The sequence below is a fragment of the Puma concolor genome, chromosome B3, assembly GCF_028749965.1.
Source record: "Puma concolor isolate L17-30 chromosome B3, mPumCon1.1.hap2, whole genome shotgun sequence".
Taxonomy (NCBI): Eukaryota; Metazoa; Chordata; class Mammalia; order Carnivora; family Felidae; genus Puma; species Puma concolor.
This window is the reverse complement of record NC_141672.1, coordinates 46621293-46643195: the sequence shown is the minus strand read 5'-3', so window position 1 is coordinate 46643195 and position 21903 is coordinate 46621293. Positions and strand designations below refer to the sequence as shown.

At 37.6% G+C, this 21903-nt stretch overlaps 1 protein-coding gene across 2 annotated transcripts in view; it reads left to right on the top strand.

Annotated features, from left to right (window-relative positions):
• CGRRF1 (cell growth regulator with ring finger domain 1) overlaps window positions 1–21212 on the top strand; it is a 29842-nt gene extending 8630 nt beyond the window's left edge. For both annotated transcript variants that reach the window (XM_025918958.2, XM_086709713.1), the window contains exons 2-6: window positions 4836–4975; window positions 12032–12209; window positions 12610–12757; window positions 19423–19530; window positions 19752–21212. In XM_025918958.2, the coding sequence (XP_025774743.1) occupies window positions 4836–4975; window positions 12032–12209; window positions 12610–12757; window positions 19423–19530; window positions 19752–20072 (895 nt within the window). In that variant the 3' untranslated portion in view covers window positions 20073–21212. The remainder of the gene's footprint in view (window positions 1–4835; window positions 4976–12031; window positions 12210–12609; window positions 12758–19422; window positions 19531–19751) is intronic.
• Window positions 21213–21903: the final 691 nt, after the last annotated feature.

The following is a 21903-nucleotide window of genomic DNA, read 5'->3' as shown; positions in this document are numbered from 1 at the left end:
AATGTTCACTTAGGGGCACCCAGGTGGTTCAGTCGGTTAAGCGTCTGACTTCGGCCCAGGTCACGATCTCACGGTTCATGAGTTCGAGCCCCACATCAGGCTCTGTGCTGACAGCTCAGAGCTTGAAGCCTGCTTTGGATTCTGTGTCTCCCTCTTTCTCTGCCCCTCTCTAGCGCACGCTCTTATTCTCTCTCTGTCAAAAATAAATAAACTTAAAAAAAAAAAGAAAATGTTCACTTAGGCATTATTCATAATGGCCGATATGTGCGGACAACTTAAATGTCCATTAAGAGTAGAATGAGTAAGCAAGTTATAGCACATTTACTATGCAGAATACTAGACAGCCGCAAAATGCACTAAGTATAGCTACAAGGATGAATCTTCAGGCATAATGTTGTAAAATAGTAAAAAAAAAGTATACACAGCACACTTCCACTTACATAACAATTCAAAAACAAGTATTCTAAATTAAAATAATGGAAGTCAAGATAGTGGAGAGTGAAGGGGTAGTGCTTGGGAGGGGACACAAGAAACTTTCCGAGGATATCGTTTGGGTTCTTTTTTTTTTTTTTTTTTTAATGTCTATTTATTTTGAGAGAAAGAGAGTGTGAGCATGCGTGGGGGAGGAGCAGAGAGAGAGGACAACAGAGAATCCCAACAGGCTTCGCACTGTCAGTGCAGAGCCAGACATGCAGCTCTATCCCACAAACTGTGAGATCATGACCTGAGCTGAAATCGAGAGTCAGACACTCAACTGATTGAGTCACTCAGGTGCCCCTATTGTTTGGCTTCTTAACCTAAATACCAATTGCTTTCTAATTCATTGAACTATGTTTTGTGTGTTTTTCTGTGTGTATGATATCCTTCATGGTAAAAAGGTTATGTAAGATAAAAAGGCCCAGGGTTTAGCATCATTCATAATACTGATTTTAAAAAATGTATATAAGTCAAGTCAAGGACTTTAGGGTATTAGAAAATGCAGACCCAAGATTAAGCATGAGGCAGAGAAATAAAAAATCAAGGGAGATGAGTTTCTTTTAATAATAGGTGTGCTTTGGCAGCTCTTGATAGGATGCTGGGCCAAGCAGCCTTGGATAAGCATGTTTAAAAAGAAACACTTTACATCTCAAATTACTTGTTCCATTCTGAAGTATTTACAAAGCCACAGAACAGATACAGCATATCTTCCTCCAACATTGATTTTATGTAAAGATTTGGACAAATAATATTTTTATATTAAAACCAGATATATCATGGACTAAAAGGAGAGGAATTCCATGCTCACAATAGATTGCTTCCAGATTTTTCTCCAAATCCCTGCTTTTTGGGTTTCTGGACCCTAAACCTTTAAGATTTTTTAATTGAAATTTTTAGGTACAGCATGATAAAGTACCTGAAATATAATCCTTGAACCACAGTAGCACGGAACACAATGAGCTCTGAATTCTAGTTTTTACTGCTGGTAGTGTGGGTATAAGAAGTAGTCAGGGAGTGTGGGTAAAGAAAAAAAAGGGGGGGGGGTAGGTGACAGGGGGATAAAAATGATGAAGGGGCCAGGGAATATAATGAGGAGTATAGAATGGTGTTTTCTTCCTTTGTTTTTCACTCCAAGGGATGAAAGAAAGAAGAGGAAGGTATCATCTTATGGCTCTCATAAGAAGGTTATATCTCGGGTCCTAACATTTCACATTCCTGACTTAACCTCTAAAAGGCACTGGGCCAGGAGTGCCTGGGTGGCTTAGTTGGTTAAGTGTCCAACTCTGGATCTCAGCTAAAAGCACTGGGCCAATGTTGAGCAGTGGAGTGGACTCAGAGCCTATGGGGTAACTGATTCTGAGGTTCAAAAAGGAGAAATTGCTGGATTTGTTGTTTCTTTCTTGCTCTCCTGCCAACTCCGAAGTCTACTCCATCATCAACATTATCATTGCTTAGCATGCCAAACCCTGTTATAAACGTTTCCAGAAGGGAAGACGGTTACACCGAATTGAGTGATTGCTTAAGGACACATGGCTGTAAAGTGTCTTGTTTTTTATTTTAGGAGGAAAGCAGTTTTTCATTAAGTACAATGTTAGCTCTACATATTTATGGCTGCCCTTTATTGGGTTAAGTTCCTTTACATTCCTAGTTTGCTCACAGTTTTTATCAGGAATAGACTTTAGATTTTAGCAAGTGCTTTTCCTGCACGTTTTGAAATAATCATATGGTTTTTCTTGTTTAGTCTGTTAATGTGGTAAATTATATTAAATTTTTAATGTGATATTAAGGCATCACTGGGTCATGATGTATTAGCCTTTTAATATATTGTTGGATTTCATTTATTAACATTTTGTTAGGAAGTTTTGCATCTGTGTTCCTGAATGATAACACATCTGTAGTTTTCTTGTTTGTCTCTGTCCCTTCTCTGCAGACTGCGTGAATTTATCCTTCACCTCACTGATGTTTGGGAGGGAGGGGTTGTCCAGCCTTTTTTTTTTCCTCTCTGTGTTTCATATTGGATCCTTTCTGTTGCTATGTCTTCAAATATACTGATGTAATGTTCAGTTAGCTATTAAGCCTGTCCAATATATTTTTCATCTCAAATGTTGTATTTTTCCTCTTCAGAAATGGACTTAGGTCTTTGTAAGTATTTTCCATGTCTCCATATAATATTCTCAATCTTTACTTACTTTTTTGAAAATATGGAATATTGTTATAACAATTATTTTGATGTTCTTGTCTACTGATTCTAGTATTCATATCATTTCTGGGGTCTATTTCTTTTGATTAGTTTCCTCATTATGGGTCACATTTTCTTCTTTGCATGGCTGTTGATTTTTTATTGGATGCTAAACATTGTGAATTTTACTTTATAGGTGTTGGATGTTTTTGTATTCATATAAATATTCTTGAGTTATGTTTTGGGGCACAGTTAATTTGCACAGTTTGATCTCTTAGAGGCTTGCTTTTCAGCTTTTTTAGGCAGGACCAGACGAGCCTTATCTAACTGTTCTATAAAATGAAATTCATCTGGAGTGTAACTTTATTCCATGTGTTACTTTTACTGGTTTTCCCTTGGCATTAGATTTATTCACGTGTTTTGAAACTTTGGTTTGCGACCTAAATTTTAGTAGAAGTTTTTCCCCCTCCCTTTGTCATCACCCTTGCTGTTTAACCATCTCACAATTGCCTTCAACCAGATTCCTAGATGCCCCCTAGTCAGGCACCAGGTCTTATAATGACATATTGATATTGATATTGGCCTAACTCAGCTTCTAGATTCAAGTTATGAACCTAGCTCTGGCTCTTGTCTTGAGTGGACAACCTATAAGGTCCTCTTACTGTGTGAAGGCTTACTTGCCACAGCCTGCTGCCAGACTCAGGACCCATCAAACCATGGCGTCAGCCTTCCTCATTACCTTATATTTCTTTCCTTTTTCAGAGCCATAAAGATTTGTCCTTGAACCCAACTAAGTCTCTTTTTCCAACATTTTATTATTAAAATTTTCAAATATACAGAAAACTTGAAAAAATTACAAAATGAACATACATATGCCCATTGCTTAGGTTCTACAATCAACACTTTGCTGTCAAGTCTTCATTACTTATTTGTAATCTTATTTCTCGATCACTTCAAAGTAAGTTGTTACTCTTCCCGTAAATACTGAAGTATTGCATATTATTAGCTAGAGCTCAATGTTTCTTTTTGTTGGTAGTTCACTTTTTTTCTTTTGAGGTATATTTACACGCAATGAAATGTATAAATCTTCAGTGTTCTAAAACACATCATCTATACAACTCAAACCTCTATCAAGATATACAACATTGCCATCACAGGGAAAGTTTCCTTATGCCCTTTCCTGGTTAGTCCATACACTTACCCCCCCACCCCCCACCCCCCCCCCGCTCCACCCCCACAAGCAATCACTGCCCTGTTTTTTTATTTCTGCCATAGATTAGTTTTGCCTGCTCTAGAATTTTATACTGTGGAATCATATAACACGTACTCCTTTGTGTGAGGCTTCTTTTGCTCAGCATGTTGTTTTTGAGATTTATCCATGTGGCTGTAGCAATAATTTACTCCTTTTCATTGCTGAGTACTACCATTCCTTTGTTTAAACTCACCACAGTTTGTTTACTCATTTCAGTGGGGTCTCTTTGATTTCTCTGTTTATTTTTTATCTATCACTGTTAAGTGTCTGGAGAGAAGAGAGAGCATCAAAGTATGTATTTAACTGTGCCATTTTAACTAAAGTCCTCCAGCTTATGTGTATTCATATATATATATTTTTTTAATTGAGTAAACTTAGCTGCCTTCTAGTTTTATGAGGGATTGAGTGTAGTCCCTTTCATTTTCCTTCTAATCCGTTTAATATTCATTATCGCATTTTTATATGAAATTTGAAAGTAGAAAATATGTTATATAAATGAAGTGCTGTATTTGGTATTTAAAGGTTCTCTTGTCCCATTAATTATATCAAATAGTCTGCATATTAAATATGAATTTGTTTTTTGTGTTATATAAAAAGTTCAATAATTCTTATGTTTTTGCTGTTATATTTGGTACAATTATCTATAATGACTGTACTACTTTGTTATCAACAATGTTAACAATAGAACTCTTTGTCTTCAAGAGTATGTCGATTCAGCCAGCTGAACAATATATTGCAGTTATGTATGGGACCTCTAATCCCTCAATTCTAGATGAATTCTGTGATATAATATAGATTGAATAACCTAATCTCTTTTGTGATGCTTGTGTTAAAAGGGATAACTAATAAAGCACAACATACTTCACATAGAACAAAGTTTCAACATTTGCTAGAATTATGTATTATTTTATTTTTATTTTTCTTCAGGTTTGGCTGGGATGTTCCAGTAATCCTGAGAAATTCAGAAGAGACCCAGTTCAACACAAGAGTTTTCAAAAAGCAAATGAGACAAGTCAAGAATCCTTTTGGCTTAGAGATCACTAATCCATCTTCAGCTTCAATTACAAGTTGGTGACTATTTTCCAGAGACTTTTTTTTCTTTCTGTGCCCCTTTCTCATCACTTTAATTTTCTTTCTTTATTGCTTTCTCTTCTTTGGACTTAACAAGTATTTATTGAACATCTGTTTTGTTCTGGGAGCTATACTACGTACTACGGATACAGAGACTAATTATTCACAAAACTTGCTCCTCGGGAACTTATCAACTAGCAAACCAGAGGCAAATATCTGTGTAAGAAGAATTAAGTATCACAGATGTTAATAAGAGAAGTCTGGCATTTTCATGGGTCTTGAGTGCAGTGAGAAATGTACGGATGGTGTAGTGTGAGCACAGTTAACGTAAGGTTGCTAACCTTCTGAAGAACAACTTTTTAATCTGAAATAATGGTATTTTGGGTATAAGTTATTTTGGTATAAAATGTTATTTTGAGAGATGGTAATAAGATGATAGTCGTTTGTTTCTGTGCTTTTTGGAAAAGTGAACTGCAAGACTATCTAGGAACCACTGGAGTGAAAGATAGAGGGAAAGAAAAGAAAAAGAAAACAAAAGAAAAGAAGGGGGTGGGAGGGAGGAAGGAAAGAGAGAGAGAAAGAAAGAGACAGGGAGGAAGGAAAGAGGAGAAAGACAGAGAGGGAGGAAAGAGGGGAGGAAGGAAAGAAGAAATGGTTAAGTTTGCTGAGGTGGGGAGGCAGGCATAAAGAAAAGCCTCATAAAGAATGTGCTGGGTCTCTCTCTTATTTTTCTTTTCTTTTCTTTTTTTCTTTCTTTCTTTTTTTTTTTTTTTTTTTTTTGAGTAGACTCTTGAAAGGTAAGTAGGTGTTTATCTCATGGGGTTGGGAGAAATTCTAAGTAGAGAAGAAGCATGAACAAAGCACTGAGACAGAAACAGAGAAACAATAAGTAGTTTGTTATGGAGAAAACATAGGGCGGGACAGGTAAGAGAGAAGAGTGGAGGAAGACTCAGGTTCTTTGCAGGGGCCCTCCATAGACAGATCCTATTACCAGGATAAAGAGTATGGGAGGAACAGCAGGTTTTGGAAGAAAGGTAATGAGTTCAGTTTTGAACTTCTGGACTTTGAAGTGCTTTTGTAGCACTTAAGTAGAGATGGGTGGGCAGTTCCAGGTACAGTTCCCATAACTCTACAAAGATTTCCAGGCTGAGACCCTATCACCTTTTACACTTGCTCACATTTCAGGTATCTTAAAAACAAACAACCCCAACCTCTCTCAGCTTTTTACCCTATTGGATCTACTGTCCCCTTTCTCTCCCTTCACAGCCAGCCTTCTCAAAAGCGAATTGCACTTGCCTTCTTCCCTTAGCCTGCTTCACTTTCCACAGATGTGATTTTTGCCTGTATCCCTCCATTGAAATGGCTTTCCCCAAGGTCACTGATGACCACTTCTGCTCCCCGACCCTGCCCTCCTGCCCCCACAGTCAGAAAATCCAGTGGACACTTTGTAGGCCTGAGTTAGCACTATCTCTGCAGTTTCACGGAGTTGACCAGTCCTTCCTTCTTGATACCCTGCTCCCTTGGCTTCTGTGACCCTTCTGCATAGCCGTCTTCCTGTCTATAACTTCCAAAATCACTTGTCGAAAAGCAGTGTACTTAGTAAATAGGGATTATCAACCTTAAGTAAATATTGATTTATAATGAAAAAGTACAAAGTTTCTTATTCTTCTTTAGCTATAAGTACTATACTATTAGCCTATGAATTGGAGAGAACTAAGGACCTCTTTTTTTTTTTTTTTAATCCTCTAATGGTGGATAAAGGGTTTGTTCTGACATTTTTCACTTGGGAAAACCATGTTTAAGATATGACACAGGTAGATAAATAAATACATAAATTAGAAAAAGGGGTGCCTGGGTGGTTCAGTCAGTTAAGCGTCTGACTCTTGATTTTGCCTCAGGTAGTGATCTCACAGTCGTGAGATCAGCCCCATGTCAGGCTCCACACTGGGCATGAAGCCTCCTTAAGATTCTCTCCCTCTCCCTCTGCTCCTACCCCACTCACATGTGTGCTCTCTCTTTCTCTCTCAAAAAAAAAAAAAAAGATATGACAGAAAATTAACCTGTTTAGAAAATATGACTAATTAAAATGTACAGAACAGTTGTAGTTCAGGGGTGCCTGGGTGGCTCAGTTGGTTAAGCCTCCCGACTCTTGGTTTTGGCTCGGGTCATGATCTCACGGTTTGTGGGCTCAAGCCCTGTGTTGGGCTCTGTGCTGACAGTGTGGAGCCTTCTTGGGACTCTGTTTCCCCCTCTCTGCCCCTCCCCTGCTCTCTCTCAAAATAAACAAACTCATAAAAATAAATAAGAACAGTGGTAGTTCAAACAGTGGTAGTTTGGTGACCTCTGACCTCTGTGGCCAGGCACTTGGACCTGCTCCAGTGTCACATCTGGGCCTTGAGCAGGACTCCCGATATAAAAAGCTACCAGTACAAAGCCGTCCTTCCTGCCACACAGTTCCACAAGCCTGGAAATGCTGAAAAAGTAAGAACTGATTAATTGTGACCAAGCAAACACACTTGTGAGCTGGGAAGTGTGAGGAAATCCGTCAATTTTCCTTTCAGGCAGAAATAGTTCCCCTGTAAATGTTAGAAGCAAATGAAAAGATATCCAGTGAGTAGAAGACCTGTCAGCCACTAACCAACAATACCATTACCAAAGTACACAAAAAATTTTTTCGATGTGTGGGTTTATAGCTTGCTTCTTGACGTATTTTAATTTTTAAAATACCAGTGCCTATCATTGATTGTCTTTCTTCTATGGGGAAATAAGGAGAGGGATTTTGGTGGGAATTAAATTCGGCAGAATAGAATTCATTTGTTTAAACTGTAGAACAGTGGATATCATTAAAGATGTCTAACCAGGATATTAAAATAATATTCTGGGCAATATTTGTGACATTTTAAAAGGTTATTTCATCGGATGTGTAGATAGTTTAAAAATCCAGGTCCTTGGGGCACCTGGGTGGCTCAGTTGGTTGAGCATCCAACTTCGGCTCAGGTCATGATCTCAGGGTTCGTGGGCTCAAGCCCTGCATCGGGGTGTATGCTGACAGGGAGGAGACTGCTTTGGGTTCTCTGTCTCCCTCTCTCTCTGCCCCTCCCTGGAATGTGCTCTCTCTCTCTGTCTCCAAAATAAATAAACATTAAAAAAAAAAAATACAGGTCCTTTTTCACCACTGTCCCCAAAGTGCTGGGCATGTAGGGGAGGGAAGGGGACTATCTGGAGACCTGATTTACTTGAAAATTAATGAGAATCAGTTTTAATCTTAGTCATTTGGCTCTCTTTACTATGGGTGGGTTGCTGGGATTTCTTTTGTTGTTACGTGGTGATACTATGTTTGGATTTATGATGTTTCCATGTCCCCAGTGTAAAAGGTTTTATGGATATGTTGGTTGAGTTGAATTCATTTGGGCCAGAAATTCTCCTGTCCCTTTGTAACAGCTTCCTTATTTTGGCTTATTTACCCTGGTGACACTTAACAAAGGTGAAAGGGTAGACAAAATGACACACATTGCATTTTGGGAGGAATTTGTGAACCTCTATTCTCTCCAACATAAAATTTTCGTCTCCCAGTACTCCAGATTTATTACCCTCATGCGTGATCACCTTGTACGTTAGTTCTTTCTCAGGGTTTCTCCTCAAGAAATTTTGTGGCTTTTCTGCTGTATTGTTTCTCCTTTTTTTAATGGCTCAACTCATTGACCATAGTCCTTGTTTTTTGCAGTTTTTTGCAAGGCTGTCTCTTATGCTGGGCTTTATTTGGCTGTTACAGCTAGGCAGGTTAGGGCAGGCTGAGAGAAATCACCCCCCTTTCGGTTAGTTTAGATTCTGAATTTTCTGCTTTAAGGCCGTGTTCCAAGTCTGCTATTGCTGTTGATCTGACATGGCATTGTGTTTGCACTGAATTTTAGAAGACTAAGAAAATGTAAGCATGAGACTGTCTGCAGAACAAGTAGGAAAAACTAAAGGGAGAACAGCTCTGCCCCGGGGGGATTTGAACTGACATCAGTTAGTGTAAATCAAAACATTATCTTCTCAGTCTGTGTCCTAGACAAGTTTAGGAAAGATTGTGGAGAGTAGAATTTATAGATTCTATTCTTCTTTCTCACAAACTTATAATATTAATTTCAGAGACATACTCTGTTGAAGTCTGCTTAATATCCAGTTGTCACTGGTCTCTGACACTCTCCCCATTTTAGTCAAGTCTTTTATGCAGCTCTGAATCTCTGGAACTCCAATTCTTTTTACACAGCAAATAAACTGGGTAGTTTTACATGTTTTAGGACTTATCCTCCCATGGTTCTTTGTTAGTGTAAGCACACACATGGGTATGGATGTCCCCTCCTGTGACATAAACAGTACTATGCTATAAACTTTCCTCCACCTTGCTTTTTTCGCTTAACAATATATTCTGAAGATCATTCCACAGTAGAATATACAGATATTTTGCTATGCTTCAATTCTTTTTTAAGAGCTGCAAAGTACTTCATTATAGAGCATTCTATATTTTATTCATTTAATCCCCTATCAATGGACATTTGGGTGGATTCCTGCATTTTCATACAACTGATGCTCCGTACATACAATTTTTCACATTTTTGCCAACAATGTTAAATCATTTTCTGGGTTCCTTTTTTCTCTTTTTTTATTTTCTTTTATATGCCTTTTCTATTTTTTCCTTCCTTATCTACTTCATCTTTTTTTTCCTTACCTTATGTGGTTCTGTGGTAACATAAAGAAAAGGATGTATGATTTTTAATATATATATTAACTTCAAACATGTACATTTTATGTAAAATAGTATAAATGGTATATACTGGTATGTTTTATTATAATATGTAAATTAATATGATGTATATTAAATTTAACATATAAATATATATTTAAATGTGTATTGTGGAGTGGTTTTTTTTCAGCTATTTAATAGCTAATTGAAAAATAATAGCTAATTAAATTTCCCATTTTTTTTTAAGTTTATTTATTTATTTTGAAAGAGAGAAAGAGAGAATCCCAAGCAGGCTCCAACACTCAGTGCAGAGCCCAACATGGGGCTCAGTCTCACAACCATGAGGTCATGACCTGAGCCAAAATCAAGAGTCTGACACTTAACTGACTGAGCCACCCAGGCACCGCAAAATTTCCCATTCTTGAATTAATACCCGATGATTAGAATCATATAAAACTTTGAAATCAAATTCTGTTCCAATTACCTATGCAAAGTTCCTGCCTATTAAAATTTTTGCCTGTGATTAGAAATGATACTATGTCATTGCTAGTATGCATACCCCCAATCTGAAACTCTATGTACATACTACTGATTACTGAGCAGAAAAGTGAAAAACTCAATATTTGGCATCCTGTAGAACATCTTCTTATGTTTGTGTATATCCTTCCAACATATACTCTTGATCACCTTTTAAAAAACACATAATGGGGCACCTGGGTGGCTCAGTTGGTTGAGAGTCCGACTTAGGCTCAGGTCATGATCTCATGGTTCATGAGTTCAAGCCCCACATCGGGCTCACTGCTGTCAGCCTGTCAGTGCAGACAGAGCCTGCTTTGAATCCTCTGTACCCTCTCTCTGCCCCTCCCCAGCTTGTGCTCTCCCCAAAATAAATATTAAAAATAAATAAATAAAAAAGTATCTAAAAAAATTACACAACGTATCAATCAGAATTCCTATTAGCATATGTGCTGCCGAAGTGAGCACAAGAATTCCTATTAGCAAGCAACAGAAATGACCTCAATAAAAGGATACTGGGTCGCTGACAGAATTGCCAGTAGGTTTGGAGAGCCAGAATCAGAGACCAAGGCTATTCAGCCAAGAACAGTGCTCCAAACCATGTACTTAAAAAAAAAAAAAAAAAAAAAATTTAATGTTTATTTATTTTTGAGAGAGAGAGAGACAGAGAGAGAGAGAGAGAGGGAGAATGCGAGTGGGGGAGGGGCAGAGAGAGAGAGGGAGACACAGAATCCGAAGCAGGCTCCAGGCTCTGAGCTGTCAGTACAGAGCCGACATGGGGCTCAAACTCATGAACCGCGAGATCGTGACCTGAAACGAAGTCGGACGCTTAACCGACTGAGCCACCCAGGTGCCCTTCGAACCATGTACTTTTGATCTAGTAAGTCCAGTGCCACCGAGCACCAGATACCGCACTTTCCACTAACAGCTGTAGAAGACACTAGATATTGCTGCCCTTGAACTTGATACTGCTGCAACTGCCATAAGCAAGGGAAAAAATCATACAGGTGGCACACAGTAAGTCCTATGTAAGTGTTTAATAAATAGGTAAAATGATATAATTTGTAGGTCTGCTTATAATTTACTTTTTCCACTTAATCAGGTTTACTTAAATTGTAATTTTTTTTTTTATGCTGAAAGCAAATAAATGAATGAGGACGTTGCTATTAAGCTCTTCATGTTTTGGAATCCCCATTCTTTCCCTAGGATATTTTGCATATTACATGGGACATTAACTGTATGCAAGAACATATATTAATGTTGTCAGTAGTATATTAATATTAGTAAGGCTTGATTTCTCTTTAATATTTTTTCCTACTGCAGTGGTCATCTTGTGGACCCCATGAGTTAGGTGTGTCCACTTTCAGAGACAGCTCTGCTCTGAAGGTTGTATATATCCACTTTTGGAGACAGCACTACTGTTTCTTGTCATTAGGATTATATATGCTGTTAGAGTGGTAGGTTACCAATAGTGAATGATATTTCAGTTTTTAAGATGTATGTGAGAGAAGTCTTTAAGTCACACACTCAAAATGAACTTGATAATTTCTAAATATAAATGTGTAAATAATAAAGAGTTTACTGATGGTGCTTCAAAATTGTGTAGATGTGGAAGTTTTTATATCACTTGTTTAGGGACCAGTTCCTTCATTTACAGGCACATACCCTTTAATGAGTTCCTTTTATGACAGACATCACCTTGGCCAGCATCCAAAAGGAAGCTTTTGTTATTCACTGTGTACCATTGTATTAGAAATTACATTAGGTAATTTTCTTCTCTTTGTCTTCTTTTCTTCTTTGTTTTCTACAGCTGGCATAACTTTGACAACAGATTGCCTTGAAGATAGCCTCCTTACATGCTATTGGGGGTGCAGTGTTCAAAAATTCTATGAAGCTCTACAGAAGCACTTTTATTGCTTCCGAATAAGCACTCCCCAAGCACTGGAAGATGCTCTGTATAGTGAATATCTTTATCAAGAACAGTATTTGTATCCTTTTATCTGATATATCCATTGACAAATGAAAATTTTATTTTATTTTTTTTAATTTTATTAAAAAAAATTTTTTTTAACCTTTATTTATTTTTGAAAGAGACCAAGTGTGAGTGGGGGAGGGGCAGAGAGAGAGGGAGACACAGAATCTGAAGCAGGCTCCAGGCTGGTCAGCACAGAGCCCGATGCCGGGCTCAAACTCACAAACCGTGATATCATGACCTGAGCCGAAGTCGGATGCTTAACCGACAGAGCCACCCAGGCGCCTCGACAAATGAAAATTTTAGACATTAGACTTTTTATGGATAAAATAAACTATTTGCTAAGTTACTGTTACCTTTGGTGTATTACTGTATTTTTGGTTACAGTGGCAATTTACCTTTACATTTTCAAAAAGTATTAAAAAGGACAGCAAAGAAGAAATATATTGCCAGTTACCAAGAGATACTAAAATTGAAGACTTTGGTTCTGTGCCCAGATCTCGCTATCCACTGGTAGCACTGTTGACCCTAGCTGATGAGGATGACCGAGAAATTTATGATATTGTAAGTAATTTTAAAATTCTGGAAAAATTCCTTCGAGTGATTTGGATGATAGGTAATAATTATTTGGCAAATAAAAAAAGTTTTCTTGTAATTCTTGAGGACATACATTTGGCCCAGATATATTTTTCTTGAAAAAGGAATCCATGGGAAATACAGTTGTATGATTTTTATACATATAACAGCTCCTTCGGAGTATGACTTTTTTTTTCTCCATATGTTACAAGAATATGATACTATTTAAAAAACAAAAGGTATATTGTAGTTGGCTAGATTTTGGGAAGCATGTTTATTCTTAACATTTTTAACACTGAGTAAATAAGCATTGGAATCATCTGCAGTGCTCAATTTTAAGAGTGTTCCCTCTTTTCTTTCATGCTTACAGTCACCTTGTTTCCCTCTTAGCCCCTGCCACATCTGCATCCTCTATGTGTTTGGTTCCTATATTTTCAGTAATCTCCATTTCTCATTATGTGCCAATTATTTCTTTAGTCTGGTAGTTTGTCCCTATTAGGAAGATAAAATCATCTTAGAGATCTAAGAGGACCTGAGCCCTGACATTCCTCTAAGTATAGTAGAGGCTTATACATGAAGTAAACTTTTGGTGAAATCCTTTCATGGTAAGAATGCCCTTATACACAATTTACTACTTTTCTGAAGTGCATGATACAGATATGTTTATTAATAAAGATATGGTAACATTTTATGATACTTTCTAAAGTACACAATATATTCGCTAACATTAACTCATTTACTTCTTCCAACAACCTTGTGTGTTAGGACCAATATTCTTTTTATAAAGACTGAAATAGAGTCTGAAGAAAAATCTCAGTCATTCAGGAAGAGATGGAACCAGGGCTTGATGTAATAAGCCTTTGTAGTCCTGTGCAAAGTGCCTTTAAAAAAATTTTTTTTAAGGAATATCTCCTCGAAACAAGTGTACATTTTCTTGCATTTGGAAGGTGCAGACCCTTATTGAGAAATCTAAACCCTGCTCATACAGTTTGGGTTTTTAGCCTTACCAAGTTGAAGTTCCATTGAACCGAAGTCAGTTTGGTTTTTCTAAACTAGTCATACTAATAGTGGTGTGTTTCCAGAACCTAATAATACACTGCACGGAACACAGTAGGTGCTCACTAAATTTGATGAGTGGGGGGGTGGGGGGTGGGGGAACACCATACCAAGCAATGTTGGTGAACCTCATGGAGCTTGACAGCAGGTCAGTTGAATGTGCACGAGGAGTGAGGAGTGCATAGGAGAGATCCTCTGGTTTCCTCCCCTTCCTGCCCTTCACCCCCAGCCCCCCACCCCTTTCCAGTTGAAGGTAAATAAGAACTGTCAGGTTGGTGTTTCATATTTCCAGCCTCTGTTCTTTATCCTGCCCACCCCAGCAAGGTAACCCTTCCATCACCACTGTGCCTCCCATGTCTTCTCTGCTCCCCTACTTCCTTCCACTCATTCAGAACAGATAGGGTCAGATCTGTCACCTTCCTCCCAGCTTCTCCTTTTGGCTTCTTTTCTCCTCACTGAGGGGAAAACCTAGGGAACCTATCTGTTTAAGGTATTCAGTGTCTTCTTCGTTTTCTAACTTTCTTCCTCAGTCTAGACAGAGGAGAGTGTGTATGTGTTAAAATGTATAGAACATAAAATTTGCTGTTTTAATCACTTTCCAGTGTACAGGTCAATGGCATTATAAACAGGGAAAGATTTGCTATCAGGTCCCTGATCCAATTGGAATGAAACCTATGTGGCCCAGCTGTACATGTGGGAAGCTCATTCCCCCAGGGGAGCTGGTGTCCGGCCCTCAAGGGTTAATAGGCATTTTCTTTTTACTTTTGTTTATTTTTTCAATGTTTATTTATTTATTTTGATAGAGAGACAGTGCGAGCAGGGGAGGGACAGAGAAAGAATCCCAAGCGGGCTCTGCACTGTTAGTGCAGACTCTGATATGGGGCTTGAACTCATAAATCATGAGATAATGACCTGAGCTCAAATCAAGAGTCAAACCCTTAACCAAGTGAACCACCCAGGTGCCCCACTTTTCCTTTTAAAGTCTCCCTGCCTGGGTCCTCCCCTGGGTCTTTTCTTCTTCTCAGGCTCCCTCCCCTTTGTCCTGTTAATCTTGCTTCTTATCTCTCAGATTGGGCCTAATATTGGAACTAAAGCATATTTGTTAGTATAGTATGTATTAATGTTGTCTGTTCTTAATTTTAAAAGCAAACCAAACATTTGGTTTTTCAATATTTTATCTGGGGGTGAGAGTCTATATATATATATATATATATATATATATATATATATATATATATTTTTTTTTTTTTTAGGTAGATTAAGGAAAGCAGGGTTGTTACTGCAATATTTCGACTTTGAAATTTTTTTCATTTTTACTCAGTTATATTAAATTTCTGTATTACTCAAATAATATATGTTTGTGGCAGGAAATAGAATTAGAAAATCTAGATAAGCCAGAAAGAAAAAAGCATAATCTCCTATATTGTGTCATCCAAAGTTAACCACTGTGAATATTTGTCTGTATCTTTGCAGACCTTTATATATGTAATTTTTAAACAAAAACAAAAAATTATATGTACTATTCTGAGACATGTTTTCATTTAGTATATTTTGAGCATCTTTTCCATACCAGATTTATATTTATAGCTACATATGTATTTATAACTCGCATGATAGTAGCTTCTGAAGCTTTTAGTATTAAATCCAATGGCAGGATTGTTCATGTGAGATGATAACATTCTACCAATCCTGTCATTTTGATTTAGTATTGCAAGCTTCTGAAATCATTAACCAAATTATGAAATCCTGATAGAACTATAAACAATATTATATGTTTACAGCCATAGAAGGGTTCTGTTTTTAAGCTTTTTCTTTGGATATAATTTCAGAAACTTGCAAAAACAAAGAAGCAGAAGAACAGTCCTATACCTTTTACTGAGACCTCCTATTGTTAATTATTAACATTTGCACTGTTTGCACCATTACTTGTCTATGTGTGTGTATTTTCTTAAATGAATTGAGAAGTTGTATGAATGATTCTTTACCCTAAATATTTTAGTGTGTATTTCCCGATAATAGGAATGTTCTCTTATATAAACACAACATAGTCATCAACTTTATAAATCTGACATTGATAAAATATTTGATCCAACCTATTACCTATATTCCAATACGTCAGTGGGTTTAGCAGTCTTCTTTACAGCATGTTTTTCCCACCAGTACAGGTTCTAGTCTGGAGTCAGATACTGTTTATCATGTATCTTTAACCTCTTTTAATCTAGAACTATTTTCATAGCCTGTTTGTCTTTTACAACATTAGTATTTTTAAAAAATGTTTACTTATTTATTTTGAGAGAAAGAGAGAGAGAGTGTGTGCATGCATGGCATGGGATCAGGGGAGGGGCTTAGAGAAGAAGGGAAAAGATCTTAAGCAGGCTCCACCCTGTCAGTGCAGAGCTGGACAAGCAGCTGGATCTCTTGAACCCTGAGGTCATGACCCCAGCCGAAACCAAGAGTCAGATGTTTAACCAGCTGAGCCACCCATGCAATTCATGACATTAGCATTTTTGAAGAGTATAGTCACATGCACCCTTTTTGTAAAATAGTACAGTTCTCATTTTGTGTGTCTGATGTTTCATCATGATTAGATTGGAGTTGTGCATTTTCAGCCAGTCTACTTCACAGGTGATGATGTGTGCTTTTCAGGGTGGCACCTTTCCAGTCATGGGCAGTTCTTTCCCCTCATTGGTGATGTTAATTTTGTAAAAATATATATATTTTTTAACATTTATTTATTTTTGAGACAGAGAGAGACAGAGCATGAACGGGGGAGGGTCAGAGAGAGAGGGAGACACAGAATCTGAAACAGGCTCTGAGCTGTCAGCACAGAGCCCGACGCGGGGCTTGAACTCACAGACCGCGAGATCATGACCTGAGCTGAAGTCAGCCGCTTAACCGACTGAGCCACCCAGGCGCCCCGGTGATGTTAATTTTGATCTCTTGGCAAGGTGTTATTTAATTTCTCCTCTCTTCCAATTTTTTCCCCTCTCTTGCAAATAGTAAGCAGTTGGTGTGGGAGGGGCACTTTTAAGACCATGTAAATATTCCAGTTTTTATGAGAATTTCCCCCTGGATATAATATCCATTGACAATTCTTACCAGATTTTATCTTTACCATCATGGTTGCAAAAATGACTGTTTTCCAACTCCAGCCCTTCAATCAGCCCTCAGTATTCTACTATAAGCAAGAGACCTCCCATTTATTTATTTATTATCCATACAGCCTCAGGAATTCCTTTTTCCCCCCAGTGGTTTATAATTCATTACTGAATTTAATTATTTTGGTGCTCAACTGCCCTCTCCTTACTTTCTGCCTGAAGATTTATAGTCAAACTCTGTGTCCATGAATTACTCAGATTAGTCCTCCTAAAAGTCAAAAAATACTGTATAAATTAGAGGTGTGCACAGGTGTTGCTCTCATCCTTTCCTCCCATTCTTATACACCCCAATTCTTATAGATAACCAAGTTCATTGTTTTCTCATTTATCCCTTCTATGTTTCTGATTGTAATAATGAGAAGATACACATGTATATATTTTTTCTTATTTTCTCTCTTACTCAAAAGGTATCACACTTTATATACTAAACATGTTCCTGCTTTTTTTACTTCATAATATCTCCTGGAAACCACTCCAGATCAGTTCATAGAGCTCTTCCTCACTTTGTTTTTCACAGCTGCATAGCACTCCATTGTATGCAGGATGTATGGGTACCACAGTTATTTAGCCAATCTCCTGTAGTTGGACATTCAGATAATTTCCAGTATTGTGCAATAACAAATAATCTTGCATTGAATAATCTGTGCATATGTATTTTCATATTGTTGAGGTTGTGTGGTTGGAGGGTGTAAGGGTATGTCATTTTGTTCCATATTGCCAAATTCCCCTCCATTGGGATTATACCCTTGGAATTGTACTTTTTTTTTTCTTTTTTATACATTCCACTAGCAATATATGAGAGTAACTATTTCTTCATAGAGTATATTAACAAACAGTTGAAATCTATTAATCCAATGAGTGAGAAGTGATATCTCAGTGGTTTTAATTTGTATTTTGTCATATTGTGAGTGAAATTGAAGATTTTTTTTTTTTAGTTTATTTCTTTTTTTCAACGTTTATTTATTTTTGGGACAGAGAGAGACAGAGCATGAACGGGGGAGGGGCAGAGAGAGAGGAAGACACAGAATCGGAAACAGGCTCCAGGCTCTGAGCCATCAGCCCAGAGCCTGACGCGGGGCTCGAACTCACGGACCGCAAGATCGTGACCTGGCTGAAGTCGGACGCTTAACCGACTGCGCCACCCAGGCGCCCCTAGTTTATTTCTTTTGAGAGCAAGAGAAAGAGAGCTTGAGCATGAGTGGAGGAGGGGGAGAGAGAGGGAGAGATGGAATCTCTGGCCAATTCCACACCATCATCTTTTAATATGGCTAAGGACCATATTTATATTTTTTGAGTGAATTGTCTATTCATATTTTTTGCCCATTTTTAATAGGATTTTTGGTTGCTTTTTATCAGTATTTAAAAGTTCTTCATAAATTAGGGATATTGTAAATATTATTCCAGTTCTTCAGATGTCTTTTGACCTTGCCTATGGTGCTTTTTGGTATACAAGTTTTCAATTTTTATACAGTCAAATGCGTCTGCCTCTGGGTCTGTGTCATAGTTAGAAAGTCTTTTACTACACCAAGAATAAAAAGGAATTCACATTTTTTCTTCTAGTGCTTGCACAGTTTTTTTTTTTTTTCTTTTGTACAATTAGATTTCTTATGCTTTTGGAGTTTATTTGTATGTATGATTATGAGAAATGCATATAATTTTATATTTTTCCAAACCGCTGTCCAGTTGTCCCAGTACTTTTCATTAAAAAGACTATTTGCCCAGGGGCGCCTGGGTGGCGCAGTCGGTTGAGCGTCCGACTTCAGCCAGGTCACGATCTCGCGGTCCGGGAGTTCGAGCCCCGCGTCAGGCTCTGGGCTGATGGCTCAGAGCCTGGAGCCTGTTTCCGATTCTGTGTCTCCCTCTCTCTCTGCCCCTCCCCCGTTCATGCTCTGTCTCTCTCTGTCCCAAAAATAAATAAACGTTGAAAAAAAAAAAAAAAAAAGACTATTTGCCCAATGATTTCAGATCCCACCTTTATCATACTTGTACAGAAAGTTGGGTCTGTTTCTGAACTGTTCTGTTCTAGCCACCTGTCTGTTCATGTGCCTGTACCATATTATTTTAGTTTTAGAAGCTTTGTAGTATGTTTTAATATCTGACTGGGCTCAGTCCTCCCCATAGCTTTCTTTTCAGTATTTTCCTAGCTATACTTATGTATTATTTTTCAATGAGAATTTTTGAGTTAACTCCTATAACTCTATGAAAAAGCTCATTGGTATTTTTGTTGGGATGGCATTAAATTTATAATTTTGAATATAACTAAAAATAACTCTGGCAAAAATATTGCCACTATTGAAATATTGTTCAGCAATTGATCCTTTTTAATGACTGTGATTTAAATAAAATATTGTAAGTTTTCCAATTTGTCAACCTTTTATTTTTATTTCATGTGCCTATGAAATAATGTAAGTACTGACTGGTATTTAATTTTTATTTTAGATTTCCATGGTGTCAGTAATTCATATTCCTGATAAGACTTATAAACTTTCCTGTAGAATATTATATCAATATTTACTCCTGGCTCAAGGTCAATTTCATGATCTTAAGGTAAGTACCCTGTCATCTTTCTATGTCCCTTTTGTTTGCAGAGTTTCAAAGAATGACTATTTAGAAAGAGATAATGTTTCTCAGTTAGTCACAGAGTTAGCTGTTGTTTGCTACTGGGTTTGCTAACTCACGAATTTTTAGCAGCTTTTATGACTCCCAGTCATAATTAAAAGGTAATTGTCATTTGTGTTTATCCTTAAACTTGTTTCTTTGGTTTCCAGCAACTTTTCATGTCTGCAAATAGTAACTCCACTCCCTCCAGCAATTCCTCTCCAGGAGAAAAAACCACAGACCGAAGTTTGCTAGAAAAGGCTGGACTGTCTGAAAGTGAAGTGGAGCCCCCTGAGGAGAATAGCAAGGACTGTGTTGTTTGCCAGAACGGGACTGTGAACTGGGTGCTTCTGCCGTGTAGACACACGTGCTTGTGTGATGGCTGCGTTAGGTATTTTCAGCAGTGCCCTATGTGCAGGCAATTTGTGCAGGAATCTTTTGCACTTTGCAGTCAGAAGGAGCAAGAGAAAGACAAACTGAAAGCTCTTTGAGAGTATTGTTAAAACTGAAAAATACACCTTCCACTGAAGATGTCGAATTTGTGTTCTTGGAATTAATTGTCACGTGGAATCTACAGTATTGACCATCAATGAAAATTCTATTTTAACTTCATATTTGTATGGTACATGGATGATGAAATTAATTCCTTCCTGTTCACTATGGTAAATACTGGAATACCATCTGTGTTGATAACATAAAAATTCATTCAACTCTTGAGAAGAATGTAAATGTTTGGCCTTTTATCAGCTAGAAGGTTTCATATAATGTTGATTAGGAAAAATCTTAAAAGCAATTCATCTAAAATTTGAGGAGATAAATGCCTCAAGATTTCTGGATGTTCTGCCTTTGACATAATCTGGAGTGGAATTTGGGAAAAATTGAATTCTTCCTAAAGTAATTGTATGTTCCCCATTTTATAAAGGAGTAGGACAGGGCTTCCAACTTTAAAACTTTTCCAAAAATAACAGTTTTTATAAATATCCATGTAATGGTTTTTAATTTTCCTGATAGTCACATAAACACAAGTCTTAATTTTAATATAGCTTCTTAAATCATAAATGCAAGATACAATTCTTGACTGCTCAGTATATCATAGATTAAAATGATACTCATCTGTAGGAGGCAGATATATCAAACATATAATAAAATTTCTTGGCTAATTAAAGGTATTGTCAAATATGATTAGGTTAGCAGAATGTGACCTATCAGGGAAGATCTGTGAGACTCGTAATGCCTTACCTTAGATTTCCTCCCGCATAGCAAATCCATCCGAAACTGGAGAGGTTTTGGATCCAGAAAAACTGCTAAGAGAAACAAATAACTATTTTTTTCTAGCGTATTTTTATTCCACATAAACCCATATCTTTCAGAACAGTCACATGATAGGCAAAAAGCCCCATCCCCCATGCTTTCCAAGATGACGAAGAAAAAGGTAAATCAGAACTTTCTGTGTCTTCAGGGGAAATTATCTTCAGTTCACTAAGAAATTAGATTACGGCAAATAAACTGAACTTCAGGGAGATTTTCAAGACTTTTTTGTCCTGTTTGTATTAGAATAATGCCTTATCTTTGTATCAGTGTTTTTACATAATGTCATTTCATTTTAATCAAATACAACACTCTGAAAAAGACATTACCTATTCTCCATTGTATACACCAAATCAAACTTTTGTCTCTGTTCAATAGCTATGTAATAAATATGTTCTAGGGGCCAGATTCCTTTGGGGGTCTGGGCTACTAAGCATCAGGCAAGACTTCTGACCCCTAAGTATTTGTGCCTCCAAGGAGCACTGACAGCATATCCCACCTCAGAAATTCCTTGAGCTCTGTTCCAACGGTACCACTGGAAGGAGGGCCATTAAAAGTCTGCCGCAGTCAGCTACCAACAGTTCATCTGGGAAACTCACTTGGGTGAAAATTGGGGAATTCCTCAGAGATCATTTTGCCCATGTCAGCCATCCTGTTTCTCTTCACAGATCTGTCCAAGACATAGTTGCTTTCTCATATGCGATGGATTCCACCTGCAATCTTCTCCATTCCTCATAATTTTTTTTATTGTAGTAAAATATACATAACAGAAAATTTACCATTTTAACTATTTTTTTTTTAATTTTTTTTTCAACGTTTTTATTTATTTTTGGGACAGAGAGAGACAGAGCATGAACAGGGGAGGGGCAGAGAGAGAGGGAGACACAGAATCGGAAACAGGCTCCAGGCTCCGAGCCATCAGCCCAGAGCCTGACGCGGGGCTCGAACTCACGGACCGCGAGATCGTGACCTGGCTGAAGTCGGACGCTTAACCGACTGCGCCACCCAGTCGCC